We start from the raw sequence: 27192 nt of genomic DNA, 5'->3' as shown, positions 1-27192 counted from the left end.
ATACATGCATACATACATACATAATACATACATACATACATACATACATACATACATACATACATACACACATACATCACACGCATTAAATACAATCAACATTTGTTTTGATTTCACACGTTTTAACGGTTTAATATACGGTGCTTAAGTGTTAAAGGTTGAGTAACTTTTGAATGAACCGTCCGATTTTAAATAACTCGGTTTCATTTGATAGATCTCAGCAGTAATTTTCAAATAATAATAAAATGTGTGATGTTTTTCATTGAATTAATTCTTAAATGTTACAAAAATATGTTTTAAATACTATTTTTTCACATTTCTTTATGTAACTTTCAAACTACAAGTCCAATCATCATGAAATTTGGAAGTTAAGGGTTTGCAAGGCTCCTCTTTCATATGCAATTAATTTTGTTCAAATCGGTTAAGGGATCTATGAGATAATGAAGTCCCATATTTTTCGTATTTTTATACATAACTTTTGAACTAAAAGTCCGATCAAAATGAAATTCAATAGCGACCAATGGGACACCTAGACCTTTCATTTGACACTAAGAACATTAAAATCGGTCCAGCCATCTCCGAGAAAAGTGAGTGAGATTAAAAGCGTTACATACACACACACACACACACACACACACACATACATACACACACACAGAAAATGCTCAGTTTTCGAAACTGAGTCGAATGGTATATAACATTCGGCCCGCAGGACCTTCTTTCCATTTCCGGTTTTTCAAGTGATTTCTATACCTTTATACTATATATTTATATAGTAGAAAGGCAAAACCATTCGTATTTTTTAATGGATCATTCGTAAACACGCGGAGATTCTCTGCAATTCGTCACATTTTATGTGATACAATAAAACTCGCCAAATGAGACATCTCTCACGGTTCATTTTTCATGTGTCATTCTATGGTATGTTGATTGCCTGACAAGAACGATACATTCGCTGCCATTAAAAATTCACCTTTATAACAGAGAAGCATCAGAGGCTAAATCAGCTACATTGATTATTTCTCGCGAGAATTGAATCCTTACATAAACGAAAAAAGGTAACTGAATATGTAATACAAGTTCCAACCAAGCGGGTTCGATACTCCCGTTCGGAAGCTATTCGTCTCAAGAGACCACTCGCGTTGTTAATGATCACATTTTCATAAAAATAAAATTCGCATTTTTCCGAATTTGCTTCGAAATATATTTACGACGAGCGGTGAGGTGGCCGAATCGAACCGCGTGCAACAACATCAACAAAGCAACAGCAATAACGAATAATCATAACAAATGATACACCACATCGCTCAGGTTTCGCCGGAAAAGTTTCCTCTGAAGTGGCGGGTGCCCACAGTGGGAGTAGAAAAGCAACAAACATCAATAAAACATAACAGCAATCGTTTTACTTCTGTTTTTCACCGGGCGATGTCCCACGGTATGGTAGAAAAAACATCCCGCCGACGGTAGCTGTTGTCGTCGTCGTCGTCGCCATCGTCGTCTGAAGCCATTACCGCAACGCCGCTAATGCCAACAACAACGACAATATCCACAACAACATCACCAGCAGCAAGCACAAAACCATAAACGGTGTGTTTATTGTTATTGATGTTTTGCATGTCGTCGTGAGGCGAGTGGATTGCGACGAGAGCCGCAGCTGCAGCCCCAACGGTGAAATTCGATTTAAATATGTTTTATTCTGTCATTTCCGCTGACGGTGGATGTCACTTCAGGAACAACGGTTTTTAGATAAGGCAAAAGTTGTAATCAGAATAGTTTCCGTAACGGACAAATGAAGAGTTTTCAATTTTACAAATAACGAGGGAACATGATAATGAGCGTTTTTCGTGTCGCGTACAAGCGGAGCCATAAAACTGTGCCCGTTTATGCTGACAGTTGTTGAATGGGTGTAGTCGTTTAAAACTATGGGTTCAAGTTTTTAGAAAGAATATTTACATCCTGTTAACTGTGTGTCAATTTTATAAAATACTCTTTCTTATAATTTAATAGTAGTTTCTTATTTTAATTTGATCACTGTTATGCTTTCTTCAACTCTATGCTATGATAGTAGGATAGAAAATCAACCACTTGGGGTGAATTTAAAACTGAACAAATGATAGAATTTCTAGCATTAAATGGTGACTCCGTTTATGGTTATAACTTTTTCTTTCATCGTAAATGCTTAAAAGCAAGATTGCTTCTGCGAACATTTAAAAGGTTGTAGAAAGCGTTTTCGCTTGAAATTAGTACGTCATCGTCAACCATAAAAAGGGGAATTGGCGGGTTTTCTTTCGCGTTTAACATCAAATGTAGCGAAACTTTCTTTAACGTCGTTTCTTCTTTCTTCCCGCTCCTAGGCTCTGCACCAGAGCAAAACGATGGAAGGCTGTTCGGCGCCGCTGGTAGTAAAGTTTGCGGACACCCAGAAGGACAAGGACGCCAAACGGTTTCAGCAGTTGCAGACGAACATGTGGACCCTCAATCAGCCAATTACGCAATCGGTGACGCCGCTGACGGCACCGGCCGCCGGCCATCATCCTAACCCGCCGCAGCAGCAGACACCGTTCCTAGCGGCCGACGCCATCCCGGCTTCCCTGACGCTGCTGCAGCAGCTACAGGCAATGGCCCAGCAGCAACAGTTTCTACAAGGTAAGTTGAGGAATAATGAATTCGAGTTATCGAGTGCTCTTTTTGTCGTATTAGCTCGATCATTTTAAAACTTTCTCTTAGATCAAATTGTTTGCTTGGATCTGTGCGGCTTTTGATCGTAATTAGAGCAGTTTTCGGTTTAATGTTGCCATTTAATGTAATATGGTATGAATTCTTAGTCTAGATCTGACCTTAGTTTAGTTTGTGTGTCCACTGCCTTTAATTACTTCTCTAATCAATCCGGCGTCCCCCAAGGCAGCAACCTGGGCTAACTGCTCTTTTCAATTTTTAAAACTGAATTTCAACCGCGTATAACCCACGTTTACTAATAGCTGCTTTTCTAGCTAATTAATTACAATGTTAATGGTTGAGTACAATCATAAACTCTCCTAAAAACAATAATCAATAAGGCTTCATCAGTATTTTTACTTAAAATTTTACGTGCTTTTCGCATCGCCTTATGTGGACGTGACGCAGCTTTCAATTTCGTTTGAAAGGACGTTTGGGATCCACGTACAAAATACGGCTCTCGTTGTGCGCCCCCTAAAGGGCGTCTATCGATTTTCTTGAAGCTAATCGATGCACTGTGTGTAGCCACTTTTCCCATGCCATCCTAGAAGTTTAATCACCTTTTCGTGATTCAATTAAAAACCACGGATCCGTTTCGGGTGCTGCTGTGTTCCATGCTGGTTTTGCTTCCCATGTGGAGCTCGTGCATACCTATGAAGCCGGTGGCATTCGGTTCAGCACGATTCGTCCATTAGAGCATGTCCCTGCGCCATCAGAGGGCGTTAGAAATTTTCGGTATCAGATTGTCGTCGTCGACGTCGTAGGAATTTGTGACCGGTAATTTCAATTCAAGGGTATAGAAGTTAGCCATAGGGGCGGAAAAAGCGAACACAAAGTATATAAATAGTCAGTTTACTGCTGTATTATTCGAAACCAAACAGTTGGCGCTTCCATAAAAAGTCATACTTTATTTCTTTGAGATTTCATTCTAAAAGCAACTGTTTAAAATGCTATGCTTGCTCAAGCATATTAACGTATTTTGAAACCCGTGATGTTTACTTTAATGAGCGGTATTCAATAACCGAATTAAATCCGCAATAAGTAAATGTATAGCTTCTAAAACATGCTGTCAGTTCATTACACTCCTCCGCCTCCAGCGTACGTGAGTTGATGGAGTTGCACGGTTATCTGTGAACACCGAATAAACCGGAAAAGATGTTCAACAATTCAATTCTCAACGTTTTTTTTCTGAATTTTCCTCGACCCAATTTTTTTTCTATTTTGCTATGTCTAATGTTCTGCTTCCCTCCGTACAATCTCATTTAGATTAGTCAAACAATTTGTTTTGCTTGTCACAGAAAGCGTTGAACCGTTGCCGGCGTCGCCTTTTAATCGCGCCTAAAGTTTGTTCCACGTAATCCACCTCTCGCATCCGCCGCCGCCGCCACTGCTCCGTACCATGCAGTGCGCATCGACCGGCGGAACAAATTGGCTTTCGGAAAACAAAAAAAGCCATTACTCACCACCCTGCCGCTATTAATTGCATAACTTACCAGCCGGACAAACTTTCCCCGTCGCGCGTCGGGTCGGAAGCGTCCTTAAGTTTATTTCCCCGTATCGTTGCTCTTCCGCCGCCGCACCGGGCGGAGCAAAAAAGAGGCTTTCCTAGATGGGAATTAAGAATGATTTACTACCAGTTACAAACCGTCCGTCAGAGCTGATTTTTTTTCACATCCTCTTGATGGCCTACCGAACTGCGGATACACACTTTTCCCTCTTAATGTGCGTAGCCAGAGGATCGAGCGAAACATGCGGGCGGCGTGGATTTCCGTTCGTTTGTTTGCGGTGATGCATGGTAGTGACAAATTACACTTCAACAGTCAATCGTTTGCGCATCGCCAATAGTGACATTCATTCAAATTTTTTGGGCCGATGTTACGCATCGTTTTTCAAGTGTTGCTTAGCATACTATAAAGCACAAAAAGAATGTTCTTCTCCGATTCTTCTAAGGGATGGCAAATGTTTAGACCTAAGCTACTAATATACAGGTAAATTTCTGTGGTTTTCCCTGTTGGTGTATACGACCGTTTATGGCAAATACTGCCTGCCTTGACGAAGATGAATGAACGAGAAGAAAATGGAACAAAGCAGCCTCCCGGTTATGTTCGGTTGTGACAATGGAGCTACCCATTGACAGCCACAGCCATCCTATAATTCCTATATGTTTCCGCAACGGTACAAATCCCTACAGCCCACAGCAGCCAGACAGGTTTAACCTTCATCGACAAGCAATTTATCTTATTTATTTACGCAAACCGTCGTCGTTCACTTCTATCTTCCTTGCTTGCAGGTCTCGGTACGCAGACTGATACGACGACGGCAGCAGCCGCGGCCGGACTGCTCAGCCCGCTGTCCATGCAGAACCTGGTGACGCTAGCGGCCATGACGCAGCCCTCGCTTCAGGCAGCCGCCGCCCAAACACCCACCTCGGCCATCACCAACGCAGCGACCTCACTGTGTAAGTATCCACTTTTAGCCAGCCCGGCAGTAGAAGATATTTCTTCCCCTTTTTTTCAGTACACTAACCAATTCGCGAGTGACCTTTCTCCATCGAATCCCCGGTCGGTTGATTGTTGTTTTGTTGTATCTCTCTCTCTCGTATCGAAGCTGCTCCTGCATTGCGTCGGCGACGATACAACGTTCCGAACGTCGTCGGTGTCATTGCAGGGTTGATTAGGACGGTCACTGGTTTCTTCCGCTCGGATGCTCGGTTCGGTTGTCTTTTCCCGTGACGGTTGAGTTGAGTTTCTTTTTTTCGCGCTGGAGTAGGTGCTTACCGGAGCATACCGGGCCGATTCAGGTTGCGAAACGCATCGTCTGAAGATTTATTGGGTCATATTTTTTATATGGCTTATTTTTCTGTATCATATTTTAAGCGTAGGGTAGGATCCTATCAGCAATCGTTTTAAAGCAGAACAAATGTTGATGCTTTGGAAATTTATTGGCTCATGATATTTTGCTACAGAAAAGTATCTTGTAAAGACGAAGAATGATTTGCCCCATGTAGAAGCCCTCTATTTCTTTATCCATCTGTAGGTACAGTTCTGCAACCTTTCAAACTGTAGAATACTTTTTGTGGGGTTACTGTAAGGTTAAATTTCGTGACAAAGCTCCCTCCTCGGCTAAATATTCGGCAATTACTGGATGAAGCTCTGCCTTCCACTGTGAAACGCGATGCTTCGATGAACGAATGAATTCTGATACGCTCAGTCGTCCATGAGGCCGCAACCGCAGTGCTAGGAGAGGACACCTCGAGCGCACGAAATGATTGGCTTGACAAGGAATGCCAACAAGCGATGGAGAGGAAAAAAGAGCTTGGAAAAACTATCTAAGCATGTCCACAAGGGAGAATTTGGTCAACTATCGACATGCGCGGAATGAGTTGACCATGATCCTGAGGAGGAAAAAGCGACAGAAGGAGGACAGAAATCGTGAGGCGCTGCACCAACTAATCGAGGGTAATGGCACGCGAAAGTTTTATAGGAAGGTGAACCAAGCTCGTAAGGGCGTAAGGTGCTCTACCAAATTTTATTGCGTCGTCTATCCCCGAAAGCGAGAGGCAGATTTTGTGGGGGGCCCGTGTTGCTACGAATCAAATTTTTACTCTCCGACAAATCCTCCAAACTCCAAACTGTCGGAAGTATAACGTGTCCACGCATCATATTTTCGTGGATTTCAGGGCAGCATACGATACAGTTGAACTTGAATAGCTATGGCCGATAATGCACGAGTGCGGTTTTCCGGAAAAACTGACACGGCTGATCAAAGCTTTGCTGGAGCGAGTGATATGCTACGTTAGCGTTTCGGAAGCACTCTCGGATCCTGTTGAATCGCGCTGAGGGTTGTGGCAAAAAATGGACCGGCCTGTATGTTATTCAATATCGTTATTGAAGCTATGATCCGGCAAGCGGGCATCGAAACGAGAGGAACAATCATTAGCAAGAGTAGCCAACTCCTAGCCTTCGCCGACGACCTCGACATCATTACTAGAAACCTTAGAACGGTGGAGGCTAGGAGGATAGGGTTACAAATCAATTCGTTGAAAACCAAATATAGTGACGGATAGTGACTATTGACGATGATGAACTGGAAGTGGTTGATGGATTTCTATATTTGGAATCTCTGGTCACCGCCGACAATAAGGAGATTCAACGGCGCATTCAAACTGGAAGTCGAGCCTACTTTATCCTCCGCAAGACGCTTCGATCAAGGAGCATACGCCGCCGCACAAAGCTGATGATGAGCAACACGCTAATCAGACCGGTAGTCCCCTACGGACTTGAGATAGTAGCGAAAGACATAGGTGCACTTGCCGTATTTGAACAAAAGGTGTGGCGGACTAATTTTGGCGGAGTACAAACGGAAAGCGGAGAGTGGAGTAGGCTAGCACCAAATCTTAACAAATTCGGAATCATAACTAAAGCTTAATAAAGTCCGCATAAAATGATTTTCAGTCGTATATAATGATAAAAGCTGACATTCATACGATATTCAGCACGGAATCATACAGCAGCACGAAGCGGGTCGCGCTTAATCGGATATTATCGTATATAAATACTTACATAGTCGTAACGCATATAATTATTCCTCATCACGTATTATACCTCCAAAATAGTACGGATATGAAAATTGTGCGCATCAAATACGATTTATTCGCATGTATATCTATACGTAATGCTGATTTTTATCTTTTACTAGCTGACCCGACAAACTTCGTATTGCCACAAATTAACCTGTGTTGTACATAAATCATGAATCTCGGATAATCTTTGTCACTATCTCGAGTTTTGCAAGCCCCCCAGTGGGCGGCGCTTCCGACGGCGGGTCACCGGCAACACTCGCGACCGGCTCGTCCTGAATGATCTAGTGTTACTATAGATAGTTTTTGTGGTCTTGTTATTGATTAATGTTTTATGGAAGAGTCTCGAATTTCTCGAGTTGGATTAGTTTTTGAGTTTCGCAAAAAATTCTGTTTTATTTGTATGCGAGTCCATATCCCCCTACCACAGGGGTGAGAGGTCTCTAACTATCATAAAATAAATTCAAGACTCAAAAATCTCCTACATGCTAAATTTGGTTCCATTTGCTTGATTAGTACTCAAATTATAAGGAAATTTGTATTTCATTTGTATGGGAGCCCACCCTCTTAAAAGGGAAAGGGGTCGTAATACACCACAGAAAAAAAATTCTGCCATCTAAAACTCTCACATGCCAAATTTGATTCCATTTGCTTGATTAGTTCTAAAGTTATGAGCAAATTTGTATTTCGTTTGAATGGGAGCTCCCCCCCCCCTCCTAAAAAGGTAAGAAGTCCTAATTCATAATGGGAAAAATGGTTGCCTCCAAAAACACCCACATGCCAAATATGGTTCCATTTGCTTGATTAGTTCTTGAATTATGAGGAAATTTGTATTTCATTTGTGTAGAAGCCCCCCCTCTTGAAGTGTGGAAGGATCCTAATTCACCGTAGAAAATATTTTTGCCTCCAAAAACCTCCACATGCCGAATTTGGTTCGATTTGCTTGATTAGTTCTCGAGTTATGGGGAAATTTGTATTTCATTTGTATTGGAGCCCCCCCTCCTAATGTGGGAAGAGGTCCTAATTCATCACAGAAAAAATTCTTGCCTCCAAAAACACCTACACGCCAAATTTGGTTCCATTTGCTGGATTAGTTCTCGAGTTATGAGGAAATTTGTATTTCGTTTGTATAGGACCCCCCCTCCTAAAGTGGGGAGGGGTCCCAATTCATCATTGAAAAAAAAATTGTCTCCAAAAACATACATATGCCAAATTTGGTTCAATTCGCTTGATTAGTTCTCGAGTTATGAGGAAATTTGTATTTCATTTGTACAGGAGCCCCTCCTCTTAAAGTGGGGAGGGGTCCTAATTCACCATAGAAAATTTTCTTGCTCTCGTAAACCTTCACATGCCAAATTTGGTTGCATTTGCTTGATTAGTTCTCGAGTTATGAGGAAATTTGTATGGAAGCCCCCCCCCCCTCTTAAAGGGGAGAGGAGTTATAATTCCTCTTATAAAGAGGGGAGGGGTCTCAATTCACCATAGAATAAATTCTTGACACCAAAAAAAACACCCACATGCCAAATATTGTTCTATTTGCTTGATTAGTTCTCGAGTTAGGAGGAAATTTGTATTTCACATGTACAGGAGCCCCCCCTCTTAGAGTGGGGAGGGGTCCTAATTCACCGTAGAAAATTTTCCTGCCCTCGAAAACCTTCACATGCCAAATTTGGTTCCATTTGCTTGATTAGTTCTCGAGTTATGAGGAAATTTGTATGGAAGCCCCCCCTCTTAAAGGGGAGAGGAGTTACAATTTCCCTTATAAAGAGGGAGGGGTCTCAATTTACCATAGAATAAATTCTTGTCACCGAAAACACCCACATGCCAAATTTGGTTCTATTTGCTTGATTAGTTCTCGAGTTATGAGGAAATTTGTATTTCATTTGTATAGGAGCCCCCCTCCTAAAGTGGGGAGAGGTTCTTATTCATCATAGAAAAAATTCTTGCCTCCAAAAACACCTACATGCCAAATTTGGTTCCATTTGCTGGATTAGCTCTCGAGTTATAAGGAAATTTGTATTTCGTTTGTATAGGAGCCCCCCCCCACTTAAAGTGGGGAGGGGTCCCAATTCATCATAGAAAAAAATTTTGTCTCCAAAAACACACACATGCCAAATTTGGTTCCATTTGCTTGATTAGTTCTCGAGTTACGAGGAAATTTGTACAGGAGCCCCCCCTCTTAAAGTGAGGAGGGGTCCTAATTCATCATAGAAAATTTTCTTGCCCTCGAAAACTTTCACATGCCAAATTTGGTTCCATTTGCTTGATTAGTTCTCGAGTTATGAGGAAATTTGTATGGAAACCCCCCCTCTTAAAGGGGAGAGGAGTTATAATTCCCCTTATAAAGAGGGGAGGGGTCTCAAATTACCCTAGAATAAATTCTTGTCACCGAAAACACCCACATGCCAAATTTGGTTCTATTTGCTTGATTAGTTCTCGAGTTATGCAGAAATTTGTGTTTCATTTGTATGGGAGCCCCCCCTCTTAGTGGGGGGAGGGGTCTCTAACCATCACTAAAACCTTTCCTGGCCCCAAAAACCTCTACATGCAAATTTTCACGCCGATTGGTTCAGTAGTTTTTGATTCTATAAGGAACACAGGGCAGACAGACAGACAGACAGACAGACAGAAATCCTTCTTTATAGGTATAGATATACATATGAAAATGCTAGTTGGGACGAGTTGCAGACACTGCTTGGAGAGATTCCCATCATACACCTACACCTGGCGAAAGTTGGGAGACTATGGTGGACCGGCCACCTCGCAAGAATGCCGGCCGACTATGAAGTGAAATCCGTTCTCTTCAAGAACCCCACCGGCACCAGGAATAGAGGAGCCCAACGTGCTAGATGGCTCTACCTGGTTGAAGGCGACTTGCGTGCGTCAAGACGCGCATCGAGTTGGCGATGAGTAGCCCAGGATCGAGTACAGTTGAGAGGAATAAGGCAAGAGCTACCCCGGCTCTCGACTGGTAGAAGTAAAGTGTGGGTCATTGAAGCGACGCTTAAGAAGTTATATACGTTATCGAACCAAGCTATAATCGGAACCAATCATAACCGGATTTCAACCCACTCCTCCTTCCAGGCCCTTGTGGGTCACAGATATTGGTTGACCTTTGAACCACAGCGCACTGGATAAAAGAAGCCCACAAACCCCTTATTAAACGAGCGTCTTACTTCAAACTCCACCAACACTGGCGGGTTGAGTTATATTTAGACACAAATTGTGCCTCTTCCTCTGTTTGACTACAATCAAACTACCGACCGAGAGGTTTAATCTAACTCGTTTACTAACCGAGACGGCGAAACTACATAGGCACTTGCTGCGTAGGTACCGCACGTGGCGTCCGTATTTCTTTTTCAAATAAAGACATCAGAATGTTAATTCCTATTTTCATGTCTACTCAACGTTTATTCATTGGATTCATTATTTACAAACAAAAACTACGGCGCAAAGCGGAACGAACATAATCTCTTGCGTCTTGTGTGGTAAAAATTGGATCGAAATAATAATTATTTTCTTTACCAAACACAGACATCAAAATCAAACATCCATTTTTCGAGGTGCTTATGCACAGTCCATTCGCTAGATGTACTATTTGCAACGAAAAAATAAAATGGTAAAAGTTCGGTCGAAAAATAATTGCCATTTCAACTTATATCTCGCAAGCTAGTGCAAACTCATAAAAGACGATCAAATTAATCAAATGCTTTACTCAGATGATGAGACATTTTATTAAAACAATAAAAAAGGCCTTTTTTAAAATCAACTATCAAAATCAACTGCATTTTAAGTCCGTAATTAATTAAAAACACATTTTTTGCAGAAATTTCATTTTTTCCAACCCGATTAAAGTTCTTCTCTACAGTTTCGCGTTTTCTAAGCTAATTTGAATCGTTTCCTTAACACGTTTTTACGATTATTTCCAAGATATTTATGACTAAAGCTAGCAGCGAAATCATTTCCTCTGTTGAGCACGGGAAATTAAAATCATTTCTCACGAAACGAAAAGAGCACTTTGTGCACACAGTTTTCGCCGGCTTTTTCGTAACCTATTTTGTTTGTACCTGAACTGTACTCAGTCTGTTCCGTCAGTCAGTCAGTCGGTGGCGTTTGTCGTTTTGTCCTTATCCGAAAGCCGTACAGACCGAGTCTTTTCCGTCTATACCGTTTCCATTAGAGTGAATCGTAAAAGTTATGAAAGATGAACGATTTCATTTTATCTGTTTTATGACTTTTTCACCTATATCCTGAGCTTTCGGTTTCGCGAAACGAACAGGAGGCACTGTTGGCTTTCGTCGAAAGTCGAACCGGTTCATAAAAAGCTACGCCACGTGTTAAAGTAATAAACGTTTTATAGTCACGGAAAGACAAGGTTAGAGAAGTGGAAATTGTCAAGCCTGTAAAGTTTTCTTGTCCTCACGCTACGTCTGGCTGCTTTTCTTCCTATAAAAACAAAGAGCATTACTCGTCTTTCTGTATAAGCCAGCCGTCAAGTCGAAAGCGAAAAATACATCTCTCTTATCTCGCTTACCGGATAATGTTTTTATTAAATTAAATTCAATTTCCCATTTTACCCGTAACAAAGCAAATCGAACAGTAAGTCAGATTCCCAAAATAACCGAACCTTCCTCGGTTTCATTTTGGAAGAAAAGGGTTTACTTTCGCATATTTAGCTTGCTGATTTTTGATTCGTCTGTCAATCCACCTGCACTGGATACTTCTCCATCTCATGTAAGATAATGGAGGCGCGTGGTTTATTATTACTTTCGCAAGTCGTAAAATACTTTAAAAGACAACCTAAAAATACATTTTGGGACGATTTTTAATCTGAGCGGTGCATGTTTCAAAATGCCATGGCTTGTTTTTCCATTGCTTCAAGATGACTAGAAGAGGAAAATTTTCACATTGAGGTTGTTAAGAAAATTGAATAGAACCACATAATTTTCCATCACCGCTGGTTTCCTTATCGGTAGAACTTTAAAAATAATGATATTAATAATAAGTAGATTGGTGTTTCTAACATATTTCTCGTATATTTTCTCCCAAACCAAAATGACTGACGATATGCGATGTAAACAACCTTACCTGTCAACAACACTAACAACATGACCATAATCGAACATTCCGAATACCGACGGCGCGTGAAAACTCGTTGTGTTCCACACAGGTCTCTTAGGGAAAACTGCAGCGACATCTGCCTCAGGTGAGCCCCGTCCTGTTTCGCCTTTACCCGCGCGTCGTTTGCTCGCTCGCTCGCTCGCCTGTATTTAATCTTTCCTCCGTATTCTAACTTCGCCATAGATTGTGTTTGCCTGTTTTGTTATCTCTGCTGCGCCGGGGCAAAGCACGAGGCAATTTCAAATAGAGAAAATAAAAAAAGCTAAAACCCAGTACAACTCAAAACAGACAGAGTGCCATTTTAATTCTGTTTTGACTGCTGTTTGAGGGCTTTGAAAGCTTGCCACTACCGCCTCCACAGGAACGAACCACAGGACCAACCCACCTGAAAGGTAGAAAAACAATTATAATGGAACCGCCTGTTCTGTTCTCGGCTCTGCCCCGGTCTCAGCACTTCGGTTGGCTTGTTAATCTTGTACGATTTTGCCGTTGTTGAGCTCTTAATTTACATGGTTGTGTTTAATCCCTGCGCTATTCACACTTTGCAGCGAGCCCGCTTTTGTTGCTGCTGCTGCTGTTTTATTTGTCTAGCCTGTTTCGTTTTTCTTTTGCAGTCGACGCGCTGGTAGCAGCGATTTTTTTGCACTCCAGTCCAATTGCTGTTTGTTTTGAAGATTATTAAGGCTTATTGTTTTACGCTGAATCGTTTTTGCATGGTCTGAACATTTAACGATATTGCATGGTATCGATTACGTAGTTTAAATAATTGTTATTGCTGATTTTTGTGGTTATATTATATACGATAATGATAATAATCAAATTTTAACGTTCATGTGATGAAATAAATATAAAAAACCCATACGGAAAATCAAAATCAATTTGAAATAGCCGATAGAATATAAAGATGGAGGATCCTAAACTACTGCCTTGCAGAACGCTGTAGAGGTATATCCGACATTTACCAATGAAGTTGGTACTGCAAAGCAACTTATCTGCCCTATATAGTGTAAAATATTATAGCAATCATTCTTCGATAACGAATGAAATGAAAATTTCATACCGTGGTAAATGTAAGATAGCCTCAATTGTCAAGCTGCCTTTTGTGGAAAAATGATGAAACTTAAAAGCATTTTCATCCGACATGAAGCACAAAAGCCAAACAGTACACACCTGAGCGACACCCGAGCGACAGAATCCAATTACAAGCATACCATCCTTTCATCTATTATTAATTATTTGCACAGCCTCAGAAGTACAGTGAATTCTGGTGGCCCCTTCGCCTTCGCTGAGTCGACAAATTATTTTCCCCCTACGGAATGCTGGCCCTGCACAATGTTTAGACCACTCGGAACTAATTAAAATTATGTTTACGTACGTTCCGCTTATTAACTTGTCAATCTAAACTCGTTTGTAATAATAACCCAAATAACCTGTCAAAATTACCTTATCTCTAAAACCACTATTCATTGTAAATTTCTGACCAGTCTTGATCGGAACGCTTCTTTTTTTTTGTTCTCTTCACCCAACCTCGTAATTATCATACAATGTTATGCACTCGCGAGTTCGGTTGCCGACGCCACCCCCCTCAGGTTGGCGGTTGCCCCGTCCGTCCCGTCCACATTAAAAACCATATGCCAAAGTCGGCTCAGGCAGCATGACACTCAATCCGCAATAATTATCATCGTAATTATATTTTTAATAATTATAAATTTATAACATTTTCCCGGCTTTCGAGTGCGCGCTGCGCTGCTGCTGCTGTCCAGTGTCGGTCTCGGTGGCGATTCCGTTACTGATATTGCTCGTATTTCCACCGCACTTTTATTGCACGTGTGCCCCCAGCTGTTTGCTGCGAAAATATGGCAATATGTCTGGGTCTGGTTGTGGTGTGAGAGTAGTTGGTTGGTTGGTTGGTTGGTTGGTTGGTCGGTTGGTGGCACGTTGTGTCCTCCTGGCGTCAATGAGTTGAAATGTGGGCGGTGAATGGGGTTTGTGTCGTGAGAGAAATAGCAAAAAAAAAACAAGAGCAGGCAAAGAACTGTCGAGGTTATTGGCCTATGAATGTTTATGCGGGATGATTTTTACCCCGCGATGTGTTACTGAGGGCTACGTACATTCGTTTCAGCTGGGGTTTACTTTATTGCGCTCTGCGAGATGCTGCAGTTTTTTCGCATTTTGTCTGGGGGAATGAATGTGTATCATGTCAACATTATTATCGGTAGCATCTTGCATCAAGTGGTTACTGTGTGGTTTACTCGTTGCTGATGCTGCAGCAAATATTTTCAGTACACTTCAGAGCTGCGACCGCATACTGTTTATGTTACTCCCAGATTTATTATTTTGTCAGTAAAAAAAGCAATTTGATACAGTGATTGTGAACAATTTGATAGTTTTAATAATATTCAAACATGCCAAAAATAAAAAATCAAAATATTAAAATGTTAATTCCAAATTTTTCCTGACAAATTTTTAACGTCAATCGCTACTGGTGTGTTCCCCAAGGTATTGGCTTAGGTCCTCTGCTATTATAGCATACTATGTATTTTTCAAATCACTCAGTGAATTAACAGCTATCTAAATTGAATCAAATGAGCATCAGCCGTGAAAAATGAAATTGTAAAATCCAGTATTGGTTGGTGACTAGTTCATAGTAATTTTTAATCATTTTATACCAGCATCGATGATCAGAAGCACTCTCTGTCACCACAAAGATATTCACAAAGCCACCTGGAGATCACATGACCAACGAACCTCGAACCAAATCGACCATATTCTCATCGAAGTCCGGTTTTTCTCGAACATCACCAACGTAAGCTTCCTACGGGGTGCGGATATCTTACTGGGCCATTGCCTAGTAGCAGTCCTACATGTGTGTTCAAAACTATCGACGGTTTATACCTCGCGACTAAGCCGCCCTCCTCGGTTAAACATTTGGTAATGAGATATCCGGCAAGTTGCCGAAAATAACGCGCGTGTGGAGCTAGACTCTCGAAAACGGATGGAGTATGATACGCTGGGCCGTCAATGAAACCGTAACCGCGGTGCTAGGTGAGGACACCTCGAGCGCACGATATGATTGGTTTGACAGGAAATACCAACAAGCGATGGAGAGGAAAAACAACTTGGAAAAACTGTCTAAGCATACCCATAAGGGATATTTTGACCAAGTATCGACGAGCGCGGATGCCTTGCAGTTGGCCTCGAGGTATGATACTGGCCCAATAAGCCATTCGTCATATGTTCGAATCGCGGCTTGGAGAGGCTGTTGGAATCAATAGGATCGTAGTTACTGGCCCTGCAATTGTCCTGTATTCTAACAGCTGGCTGCGAAGTCTGTCGTATAAAAACAGAAGGTCAAGTTTCGATAACGGAATGTAGCACCTAGCCTTTGCTTTGCTTTATCGACGAGCGCGGAATGAGTTGACCACGATCCTGAGAAGGAATAAGCGACAGAAGAAGGACAGAGATCGTGAGAGCTGAAAAAACTATTCCGGGGTAACGCCACGCGCAAGTTTTACGAAAAGTTGAACCAAATACGTAAGGGCTACACACCTAAACCTGACATGTGTAGGGACGAATGTGGGGATCTTATCACAAACGAGCGCGAGGTGATCGAGAGGTGAAAGTAGATCTTAACGGTGATATAACAGAAGAACTACAACGGAAGTTAACCTAAGAGTGCCTATCGAATGATAACAGCGTGCCGGCTCCCGAGATAATGCGAGAAATCGGTTAGCTAAAGAATAACAGAGCCGACGAAAAGGACCGACTGCTGGCAGAATATTACAAATATGGCCAAGAACCGCTAACAACACCACTTCACTGAATAATTTCAGGGATTTGGGAGGAGGAGAAACTACCGGAGGAGTGGATGGAAGGTGTCGTCTGTCCCTTCTACTAAAAGGGCGACCGGCTAGGTTGCTTAATTACCGCGGCATTGTGCTAGTCAACTCCGTCTAGAAGGTGCTCTCCCAGATTTTGTTGCGTCGTCTATCCCCAATAGCCAGAGAATTCGTAGGGCAGTATCAGGCAGACTTTATGGGGGCCCGTGCTACGGATCAAATTTTTACTCCCTGTCCAATCCTCCAGAAATGTTTGGAGTACAACGTGCCCACGCGTGGATTTCAAGGCAGCATACGATACAGTCGAGCGTGAACAGCTCTGCAGATATTGCGCAGCTATGACAGATAATGGAATCTCGAATCTCTTCGAATCGCGCATTGGGTTGCGGGGCAAGGGGATGACTTGCCCTGTATATTACTTTGCTTACGGAAAACATACGTGCACTTACCGTATTTAAACGAAAGGCGTTGCGGACTATTGTGGACGGAGTCCGCCTAGTTAGCTTCGAGATATGATGCTAGTCTAACAATGTCTAATGTCTAATGACAGTTTAAGCCCACGGCTTTGCTTTTTTACGATACAGTTGAACGCAAACAGCTGTGGCAGGTAGATTACGAGTACGCTTTTCCGGTCAAACTGACGCGAATGAGCACCACTGGATCGAATAATATGCTACGTGTACGTTTCGAGGGCGCTCTCGAGTTCTTTCAGCAGGTTGCGGCAAAGGGATAGGTAGGAAGAGGCTCCAAAGAAAGCAACGATTGCCTCCCACGAACGATGATTATTGACGGCGATGAACTGGAAGTGGTTGATGAGTTCGTTTATTTGGGATCTCTGGTCATAGCCGACAATGCGAGTAAGGACGTATTCAAGCTGGAAGACGAGCCTACTTTTCGCTCCGAAAGATGCTTTTATCAAGGAGCATACGCCGCCGCACAAAGCTGATGATGTACAAAATGCTAATCAGACCGATAGTCCTCTACGGACTTGAGACAGTAGCTTTTCTTACGGATATATACGCACTTGCTGTATCTGGACGAAAGGTGTTGTGGACTATTTTTGGCGGTGTACAAACGGATAACGTCGGAGAGTGGCGTAGGCGTATGAACCACGAGTCGTATACCTGGTGAAAGGTGGGAGACTACGGTGGGCCGACTACGTCGCAAGGATGCTGGACGACTGTGCAGTGAAGTCCGTTTTCTTCAAGAACCCCAACAGGCATAGAGGGACCCAACGTGCTAGAAGGCTCGACCAGGTTGAAGCCGACTTGCGTGTGTCGAGACGCGCAAGGAATTAGCGACGAGTGGCCCAGGGTCGAGAACTGTGGAGTGGTATTCTTGATACGGCGAGAGCCACCACTCCCGGCTGTTAGAAGAAAGAACAAACATTCTTTCCGGGCGGGATTATCGAATTTCCTGGTTTATTTGTTGCTATAAGAATCAGCAGACATTTTTGTGGCCTTAATGATAAAAGTAATGCATATAACAAGAAATACATAAAACTACATTCGGTCATCCACGAAGTCGTTGTCTAAACATCGTTGCTGTTATGTGGAAGTCAAATAATGCCGCCGCAGTGTTACTATATGAGAAGTTTCGCTGCGGTAAGAATAGCAAATTCCTGGGCCTAAACGATCTTTCCGGCGCATAGAAGTTTAGCTCGAATTTACCAGACAAAATTTTTCCAACTAATACGACTTGTACTTCGAATCTTCTTCGCTCTAAGGTTTGTACAGTGAGGAAAATTCGTTTAAACGCATGGTCAATTTTGGCTGATATGATTCAACAACCAAAAAACAATATGTCAATACAACTTTATGCGACTGGTAATTGAGAGTAGATTTTGGGTATATATTGATTTGGTTTGAATGCTACTCATGTCTCCGATAAACCAACATATTTTATATTGGTTTGGGAAATTCGTTTAAGCGCATACTAACAAAAACCGCTTTTGGTCGTTCCTGAAAGGACAAATCCTTAGTTAGCTGTCATTTTAGTGTACTATGATTGCATAGGTAAGCAAAACATTGACTGGTACTTTTATGTTGTTGGTCAGAAGGCAAAATTGTGAAAGCAAAGTATTTAAGTGACTCATAGCAAAAGTGGCCCGTAAATTGAAGGATGTTGAATCAAGCAACCGTGAAATAGTTAGCAGAATAAACCGATTCGAACTAATAATACGAAATCTAGTCAAGAAAGGTGAAAAATATTGGTATAAAGAAGTATACCAAGGGGAACGCCCAAATAAAAAACTATCCGTCATCGAATAGTGCAGCTGGACGAAACAGGATGGTATTCTGCTGCAGAAATAGAGGAGGAACTTAGGCTCTTGATTACAAAGAAGCGAATTGCACAAATATTGCGAGGATGTAGACACTTAAAGTACACATAAAAGTCCAAAAACCTAATCTTACTCCATCTCATATCCAAGCTAGGATGGAATTCGTCCAAAAGCACATGTTGTGGAAAAAAGAATGGAGCAGTGTAAAATTTTCGGTCGAGAAGAAATTCAATCTCGCTTGCCCCAACTACTGGGCTTATTACTGGAGTGATTTGAGGAAGGAACCAGAAGTCAAACTGAACAGAAACTTTGATGGCGGAATGCTTGTGGTTTGGGCTGCATTTCGCGTAACTGAATAACATCTTGTGTGACGATTTCAACCACGATGGAGTCCGAAAAGTACGTAGAATTGTTGCAAGAGGTCTTGGCTCCCTTTACCGAGAATATTATGGCAGAAGATTTCATTTTCCATTAAGATAACGCAGCCTTCCACGTTAGTAAGAGAACATTGCGAGCGAGAAATCAATGTTTGCAAAAGTCCTACACGTATCCCAGAGTTAAACCCAATTGAAACCCTTTGGAGTATTCTAGTGCAGCTTGTTAACCAAGATGGATGACAGTTTGGAACAGTACGGGAGCTCGAAACTGCAGTTAAAGAATTTTGGAGATCCATTCATGTCGCAATACTGCAAAAGCTCGTCGATTAGATTGCGGACAGGATTTTCGAAACAATTCGAAATAGCGTAAAGCAAACGAAATGTTAAGTATTGTTAACTGTTAAAATATTGCTCACATCCTTGTTGGAACCAATAAAAGTTAAAATGCGTTTAAACGAATTTCCTTTATTAAAACCCATTTTTGTCCTTATCTCAACTCTCGAAGGACTTAAAATTGAAATCGGTATTGCTGCATATTACAAATTTAGGCAACCACGATTTGATATTATTATGGTTTGTTTATAATATTTTGTTAGGTTAAAACATTAAAATATTACCATGCGTTTAAACGAATTTTCCTCACTGTATTTCGAACAACTGGCAGAGGTGCGCGTATCTTGAGAACTGGAGTTCGTTACGCCATGGAAGAAATGGTTGACCATGGTTAATCGTTGCCCATAAACGAAAATGGAATGTGTTTATTTATAGCTCAACGGCATATACCGGAAGAAATTTTGACATCAGCTGTACGGGAAAACTTTCCTAGACACCATGTTTGAGCTGAAGCGTTGTCTTCAGCGTCGTTGACAATTATATTCGGTTGGAAATTAGATTGTTTCTTTGTCTGTTCTATTACATCGTGTAGCCTGCCGTAATACGGCCGCCTATTCAGTCCGCTATTCGCTCCCCAAATCTCTGAAGCAAGTGACTTAAGCGCCACCTCGTGAGAGGGTCACTTGCCACGTTCAGGCTTGCCCGGCCAGAAACTCCGCCTCAGGGCGGGTCAGTTTAATAAACTCAAAGGGGGAAAACAAAACAGCAGACGCAATCCACCAAAGGTACTCCGTCTACGAACGAAACAGTCTTTAAAGTCCGCAGAAAATCACTACAAAATCCCTAAATCAAAATCCGACTCGTAATTTTCTCATCACTGGTCCAAACTCTGTACGAACAGACCACTGACCAGCTTCGAAAGTCCGAGTGCGGGGACTGATTTCCCAAGCAGTCCAACCTGGAGTACTAAACAAACAAGACCAAACAAACTAAGACGAACGCGAGACGTGAGACCTTTCAGACTATTTAACCATATCAAATATCACTCCATTAATAGGACTAACAAACAGAAATAACGATTTAACAATTTTTATTCTACGTTAACATGCTTTCATTACCTAGGATTTGAACTATTCTAAGATTTGCTTACGGTACCATAATTGCGTGGGTGGAGAATTCTAATGCGCCTACATCTATACTTTTAGCACGGCCTGCTGCTCTAAAAATTCTTCAGCGTATTGGCTAGGCACGCGAGCTTTAATTTACTACGATGGTATGTGTTGGCTCACTGTAGCGCTTTAGCGCATCACCCTGCGCAGGGATTTTATAGCGTACTCACAGGTTTAGCGAAGATTCCCACTACTCCACGGCGATGCTGCAATCCGGGTACCGCAGCTACAGTGAATCACCGCCAAAGGCGGTTTATATGCTGGACTGCACTATGCTGGCTTCCCAAATCAAAATGGCGACGATGTTCGATCTCAGCATGTGCCGGTTAGTCCAACCAGCGGGGTTTAGCGTTCTGCACGGGCCGATTATCCCAATCACCGGCAGTTTTCGTTCAGCAGGGACCGATTATTCCAATCGGCGGCGGTTTGGCGGTGCCAGAATCCCCGATTCTAGCCGAAAGTGGGTCGAAAGTGTGCGGCAGAAGGGTAGATGAGCTTTGCGGCGGTGTGGTTGTTAGCTTTCGCCGAGCGCTTGAAAAATTTAAAAAAAACGAACACAAAAAGCCGTCGAACGGCTGTTCGACGCGGTGAGCCAAAGCCAAGAGCCAATTTTTAAATTCGCACTATTTACCTTTTGTATTCTCCACACTTGCTTGCAAAGCCTCCACTGATTTTACTCCTGACTGCGCTATCCTGCCTAACGAAAGATACTTAATTAATTTAACTAACCTAAAGACATTCTCACTCTTAGCACAAACCTCGTTTCAATTCGCGGAACAAAAAATCACACACTCTGACTTGCTCCACTGATCGGATAGAAATGATCGAAGCGAGATTTGAAATACCCTCAGATAGGAACGAGGATTTTAAATTTGAAAGCGGAATTTTGTAACGAACTTCTGCGACCAATTCAAACGCGAACAAATCTCTCTTTTTCCCTTTGGTTTTATGCATCTAACCATTTCATTTCCCAGAGTTTATTGAACTTTCTTCGGGCTAATTTGAAGAAGAACATGGCAAGGCAGTTTACGCTTCGTGCTTCGAAATTTGAGTTTTGCGAATAGCGAATGAGCGGCTCTAGGAAAGAGAAAACTCGGCTAACTTGTACGCAATATGCATTGCGTATGCGTAGCCAACTAGCCATAATTTCTAGTGGCACATGCTTTAATCGCTAAACTTATCGAAACTACAGGAACAAACTAATTTAATGACCCTAATTGCTACAATCGTTCGCATCATGCCAAACGACATCCCATTATCGAAGCTTTGGTACGTACACCGCATAAGGAAAATCTTCACATAGGCCCATCGGGAGTTCTCGCCATTTTTCATCAACGGTTCTGAATGACGAAGACAAAATCAACAAGAAGAAAGATTTGTAGACGTTGTAACGGTTGCTTTGAGGTTAACCCGGAGGGAACCTATCGTTTCATGAGGAATTGGCCATGCAACCGCTTGATGTCGTGTGATTCAGTTCGGTGGCTTGTGGGAAGCTAAAGTAAAAGGCGTCAAACCCCACTTGAAGCGCACTGTACAATCAGCTGTAAGAATAGCTTGAGCAGTGTTATATAGTTTTGAAGAATATTGCATCTCACATCCGCTGTATGCCTTGTCTGAAGATCCCGATTTTTCCGGCGAATCGCGACGTAGCAGTGGTGATGGACGACGAGACCTATCTCACCCTGGATGGCAACGACGTATTTTACTTCCCCCACGAATGAAGTGGGCTCCTAGATGAAGTTCATTTCACACACCGAGTTCCCCAAGAAGGTTTTGCTGTGGCTGAATATCAGCGAGAAGGGGATGTCAAAGCCGCTCTTCTTTCGCTCCGGACTGGCTGTGAACGGGGAAATTTATAGTACGAAGTGCCTGCGGAAGTTGCGTCGTTCATCAAGCAATAACATAAGGGGAAGACGCGATGTTCCGGCGAGATCTGGCGAAGCGATCATTGGAGGAGATGCAGCGGCTGAATATCGACTATCCCTCCCAACGTGCCCCAGCTGCGTCCCTTGAAAGAATTTCTGGGTAAACCTGAAGCGTAAGATCTACTCCAATAATTTTGTCGCGAAAAGTGAAGAGAAATTGATAAATAAAAAGAAGAAAGAACTTAGAACCAAGCCTACACGCATGTTTTCGTCCGCCATGACGAATGTCCCGGTTAACTGCCGGAAGGCCGCTCGCAGGAATGTAGATTTTTTTGCAAGTACGCTAATATAACTACCTTCCATGGGAAATGCATCCAACTCAACTAGCTGTCTTAATTTTTTTTCATTACCATCCGAAAAAAGTTAATTAATTTATCTACCAGCGTCATATGTCATTTAAAAAAAAATATTACAAAATATTTAAAATTACTAGGTAATTTTGACAATGTGTATAACAATTTGTGGCTAGATGATCCAGACGTTTCAGACGATCCCTTTGATTTTGTTCTATAATACACAGTTTTCTAAGTGGTTATTGTGAAATGTTACTCTTGTTCAGATAAGAGTATTACTAGAAGCCCTCAGCTTACCGCTCTCCGAATGTCCAAAAGAGGGTGCTTGCTTTTTATCGTGTACCTATTTTGTATTTCTTGATCATCAAGGTTCCTTGTTTTCCACCACTTTTTATTGTAGTACTGATTGTCCATAGAAACCATGCGCCTCCATCTGTTCACGTGCGATGAAAGCGCTTCATAATTAGATTCAAATAGCTTTATAGCTTATTCGAAATTTCTTTAACAATGTGCAATAACATGATCGATATATCATTTTTAGATTTTTGTAAATCAGATATTGAAGATCATCTTTCGCTAGTATTTTTAGGTTAAAATTGTTCAAATTGTATTCAAAATTTCTCGTGTTCATAATTTATATCCGTAGAAAATCCGAGAAGTAGAACTTATATGACAAATGTTATCACTATTATTTATTAAAAACATTTGTTTCCAGACCCGCCAAGATTGATGATATCGAAGGTGACCTATTTTTAGATCGAAGAAAAATTGCTTTTTTTATTGGATATTTTTTCAACTATTTATTTTCTTGATAAGGGAACAGTGGCTGACATGTTAGAATAATATCGAGGAACAGAAAACAAGTGTTTTTAGATACTTAAAATGTCACAAAAACTGACCGATGAGCTAACCGGTCTGTCTAAACAACTGACGGTAGCAGATTTGCAGATAGAGAAGTGTTTATTTGTTTACTAGCTGACCCGACAAACTTCGTATTGCCACAAATTAACCTGTGTTGTACATAAATCATGAATCTCGGATGATCTTTGTCACAATCTCGAATTTTGCAAGCCCCCCAGTGGGCGGCGCTTCCGACAGCGGGTCACCGGCAACACTCGCGACCGTCTCGTCCTGAATGATCTAGTGTTACTATAGATAGTTTTTGTGGTCTTGTATTGACTAATGTTTTATGGAAGAGTCTCGAATTTCTCGAGTTCGATTAGTTTTTGAGTTTCGCAAAAATTTCTGTTTTATTTGTATGAGAGTCCATATCCCCCTACCACAGGGGTGAGAGGTCTCTAACTATCGTAAAATGAATTCAAGACTCCAAAATCTCCCACATGCCAAATTTGGTTCCATTTGCTTGATTAGTTCTCAAGTTATAAGGAAATTTGTATTTCGTTTGTATGAGAGCCCCCCTCTTAAAAAGGTAAGGGGTCCTAATTCATCATAGAAAAAATGGTTGCCTCCAAAAACACCCACATGCCAAATATGGTTCCATTTGCTTGATTAGTTCTCGAATTATGAGGAAATTTGTATTTCATTTGTGTAGAAGCACCCCCTCTTAAAGTTGGGAGGGGTCCTAATTCACCATAGAAAATATTTTTGCCTCCAGAAACCTCCACATGCCAAATTTGGTTCTATTTGCTTAATTAGTTCTCGAGTTATGAGGAAATTCGAATTTCATTTGTATAGGAGCCCCCCCTCCTAAAGTGGGTAGGGGTCCCAATTCATCATAGAAAAAATTTTTGTCTCCAAAAACACCCACGTGTCAAATTTGGTTCCATTTGCTTGATTAGTTCTCGAGTTATGAGAAAATTTGTATTTCGTTTGTATAGAAGCCCCCCCTCTTAAAGTGGGGAGGGGTTCTAATTCACCATAGAAAATATTCATGCCCTAAAAAACTTACACATGCCAAATTTGGTCCCATTTGCTTGATTAATTCTCGAGTTATGAGGAAATTTGCATTTCATTTGTATAGGAGCCCCCCTTCCTAAAGTGGGGAGGGGTCCCAATTCATCATAGAAAAAAATGTTGTCTCCAAAAACACCCACATGCCAAATTTGGTTCCATTTGCTTAATTACTTCTCGAGTTATGAGGAAAATTGTGTTTCTTTGGTACAGGAGCCCCCCCTCTTAAAGTGGGGAGGGGTCCTAATTTACTATAGAAAATATTCTTGCCCTCGAAAACGTTCACATGCCAAGTTTGGTTCCATTTGCTTGATTAGTTCTCGAGTTATGAGGAAATTTGTATGGAAGCCCCCCCCTTTCAAAGGGGAGAGAAGTTATAATTCCCCTTATAAAGAGGGGAGGGGTCTTAATTTACCATAGAATAAATTCTTGTCACCGAAAACACCCACATGCCAAATTTTGTTCTATTTGCTTGATTAGTTGTCAAGTTATGCAGAAATTTGTGTTTCATTTGTATGGGAGCCCCCCCTCTTAGTGGGGGGAGGAGTTTCTAACCATCACTAAAACCTTTCCTGGCCCCAAAAAACCTCTACATGCATATTTTCATGCCGATTGGTTCAGTAGTTTTCGATTCTATAAAGAACATACGGACAGACAGACAGACAGACAGAAATCCTTCTTTATAGGTATAGATTGACTTTTTTACACGTTCGTAAAATACCATTCGATTATCGTTCTTTAATACATTGTATCATAAAGCCTTTTTTTGTTGGACGTTTAGCACCACTGCTATCATTATTTTGATCTATTGTGGTATATCATAAAGCCATTGTGCAGTATTAAATATTACATTTGCTGAAAATATTGCGGTTAACTTTATTATTTTGTTAAACTAACTTTGTTTCACAAAGCTCATAGAATTAAGTGTGCCGACATAAAATTATTGAAATGGTTGCATTATACGTAATATCATAATTTAATTTATAATGCACTACGACTCTGTTGACCACGACATCTGCCACCACTATGACATGAGGATATGGCTTTTTTTTGTCCCTTCCATTGTAATATCTTCTTCCGGACCGACAAAACTACCAAGCCTACCAAGTTAATGTCGTAGTTGTAAACCGTGGCGTACCCTGCCGTACCTGTCTTATCTTTTTCCAACCACAGAATATCATTCTGCGTCGTATGTTCACTCGAAATCTAACGCCGCCGGCTGTAATTCTGCCGACGACAACGGCATTATTATAGCGTATGTGCCTGTAGTAGCCATCCATGGGGAACCTACAGCCAACCAACCAAGTGGGTCACAACCGCACAGTAATTAAATTTTTATACCCGCGATCCCGCAGACCGTATTAATGAGCACGCGGCCTCCATTCCGTGCAGTGTTCGTTTCGGCCAGCCAGCCAGTCAGCAGTGTGCACTAATGTCCTGTGACCGGTACCGACCAACTCATGGGCGACAGATTCTCCCGGATGGTAGAAAGCAGCGGCTCTCTATTGCGCCATTTAATGGTCACAGTTTCGGAGGAAAATTACCTGGCTCTAATGACACACAATTACACAACTGGTGGCAGGAATAATTGATAACACCGGAGCGTGTCCGTAAACTTCACCGATGTGGAACCTAGTTGGGACTACATTAACATGACAAAAGCAGAAGCTTTTATTTTGGCGACGTCTACTGAAGTGAAACCCAAGTATTTATAAAAAAATTGTTTTAAACTGTCGGCAACCCATTGGTGAGTTTGTTTATCACTCTTTGGCGGAAACGTCACGTACCACGGGCCACCGCAGGCCCAGCGAAATGCTATCATCATCCCATCCAAGTTGATCAAAATAATCCCCGAACATATTTCCATGTAAATAAATAATTAAATAAATGTAATAACATAATAAATATGAAACCCAATTAAATTCATTTCCATCACGCGATACCATATCATCGTCCGTTTGTTCCCTTCAACTGCTCTCTTACGGTGGTTTTGCTCGTTATAAAAATAACATCACAGGGACGATTTCGTGGCTCCACAACAACTAGCAAGATAGATTACACCAGGATACACACACGCATCCTGGGCTACCCATCATCATGGCGGCTGTTGACGAACAAGCTCGGCTCGACGACCGCAAAAACCTGCGAAAACCGATGCCAATCAGGGTTTTTCCCTTCCTGCGCATCTAGCCTTGGCCGGCCGGCCAAGGGATGAGTGAAAAATTGTCACCCAAAATAAAATTGCATATTTTTTGTGCTTCATCAGAAAAATACTCGTCGTACGGTAAAAAAATTCAGCACACACACACACCCACACAATCATGCCGCGGACATCTGGCCCCGACCGGTTGGCCTTCCGGCCGAGCGGTCATATCGCTGCGGTTTTGCGACGCAAACATATGCTTTGCACGATTAAATTTATACCTCTCCTCGGCGCTGAGCACGGGGAGCGAAACAGGGAGGCAGACGCCCTGTCACCAGATTCCGGCCTGGGACCCGGATTTGACACATTTTCACACCCACTTACTGTTCGTTTGAGCTGCAGGCTGGTCTGTGAGAACGGCGACGGTGGGCGAAATAACGCCGCCGATATGATGCTTTTCATTTTGTCATCGATTTCGATTTGCATGTTTGTTTCTCCATTTTTGT

The 27192-nt window shown here is 41.9% G+C and overlaps 1 protein-coding gene across 3 annotated transcripts in view; it reads left to right on the top strand.

Moving 5' to 3' along the window:
* Positions 1 to 27192, top strand: part of LOC128743586 (CUGBP Elav-like family member 2) — a 439607-nt gene that overhangs the window by 406269 nt on the left and 6146 nt on the right. For all 3 annotated transcript variants that reach the window (XM_053840187.1, XM_053840185.1, XM_053840188.1), the window contains 2 exons: positions 2355 to 2646; positions 5006 to 5173. In XM_053840187.1, the coding sequence (XP_053696162.1) occupies positions 2355 to 2646; positions 5006 to 5173 (460 nt within the window). The remainder of the gene's footprint in view (positions 1 to 2354; positions 2647 to 5005; positions 5174 to 27192) is intronic.

Source organism: Sabethes cyaneus, chromosome 3 (genome assembly GCF_943734655.1).
Source record: "Sabethes cyaneus chromosome 3, idSabCyanKW18_F2, whole genome shotgun sequence".
Taxonomy (NCBI): domain Eukaryota; kingdom Metazoa; phylum Arthropoda; class Insecta; order Diptera; family Culicidae; genus Sabethes; species Sabethes cyaneus.
Note: the sequence above shows the minus strand (reverse complement) of the source record. Positions and strands in the feature narration are given on the sequence as shown.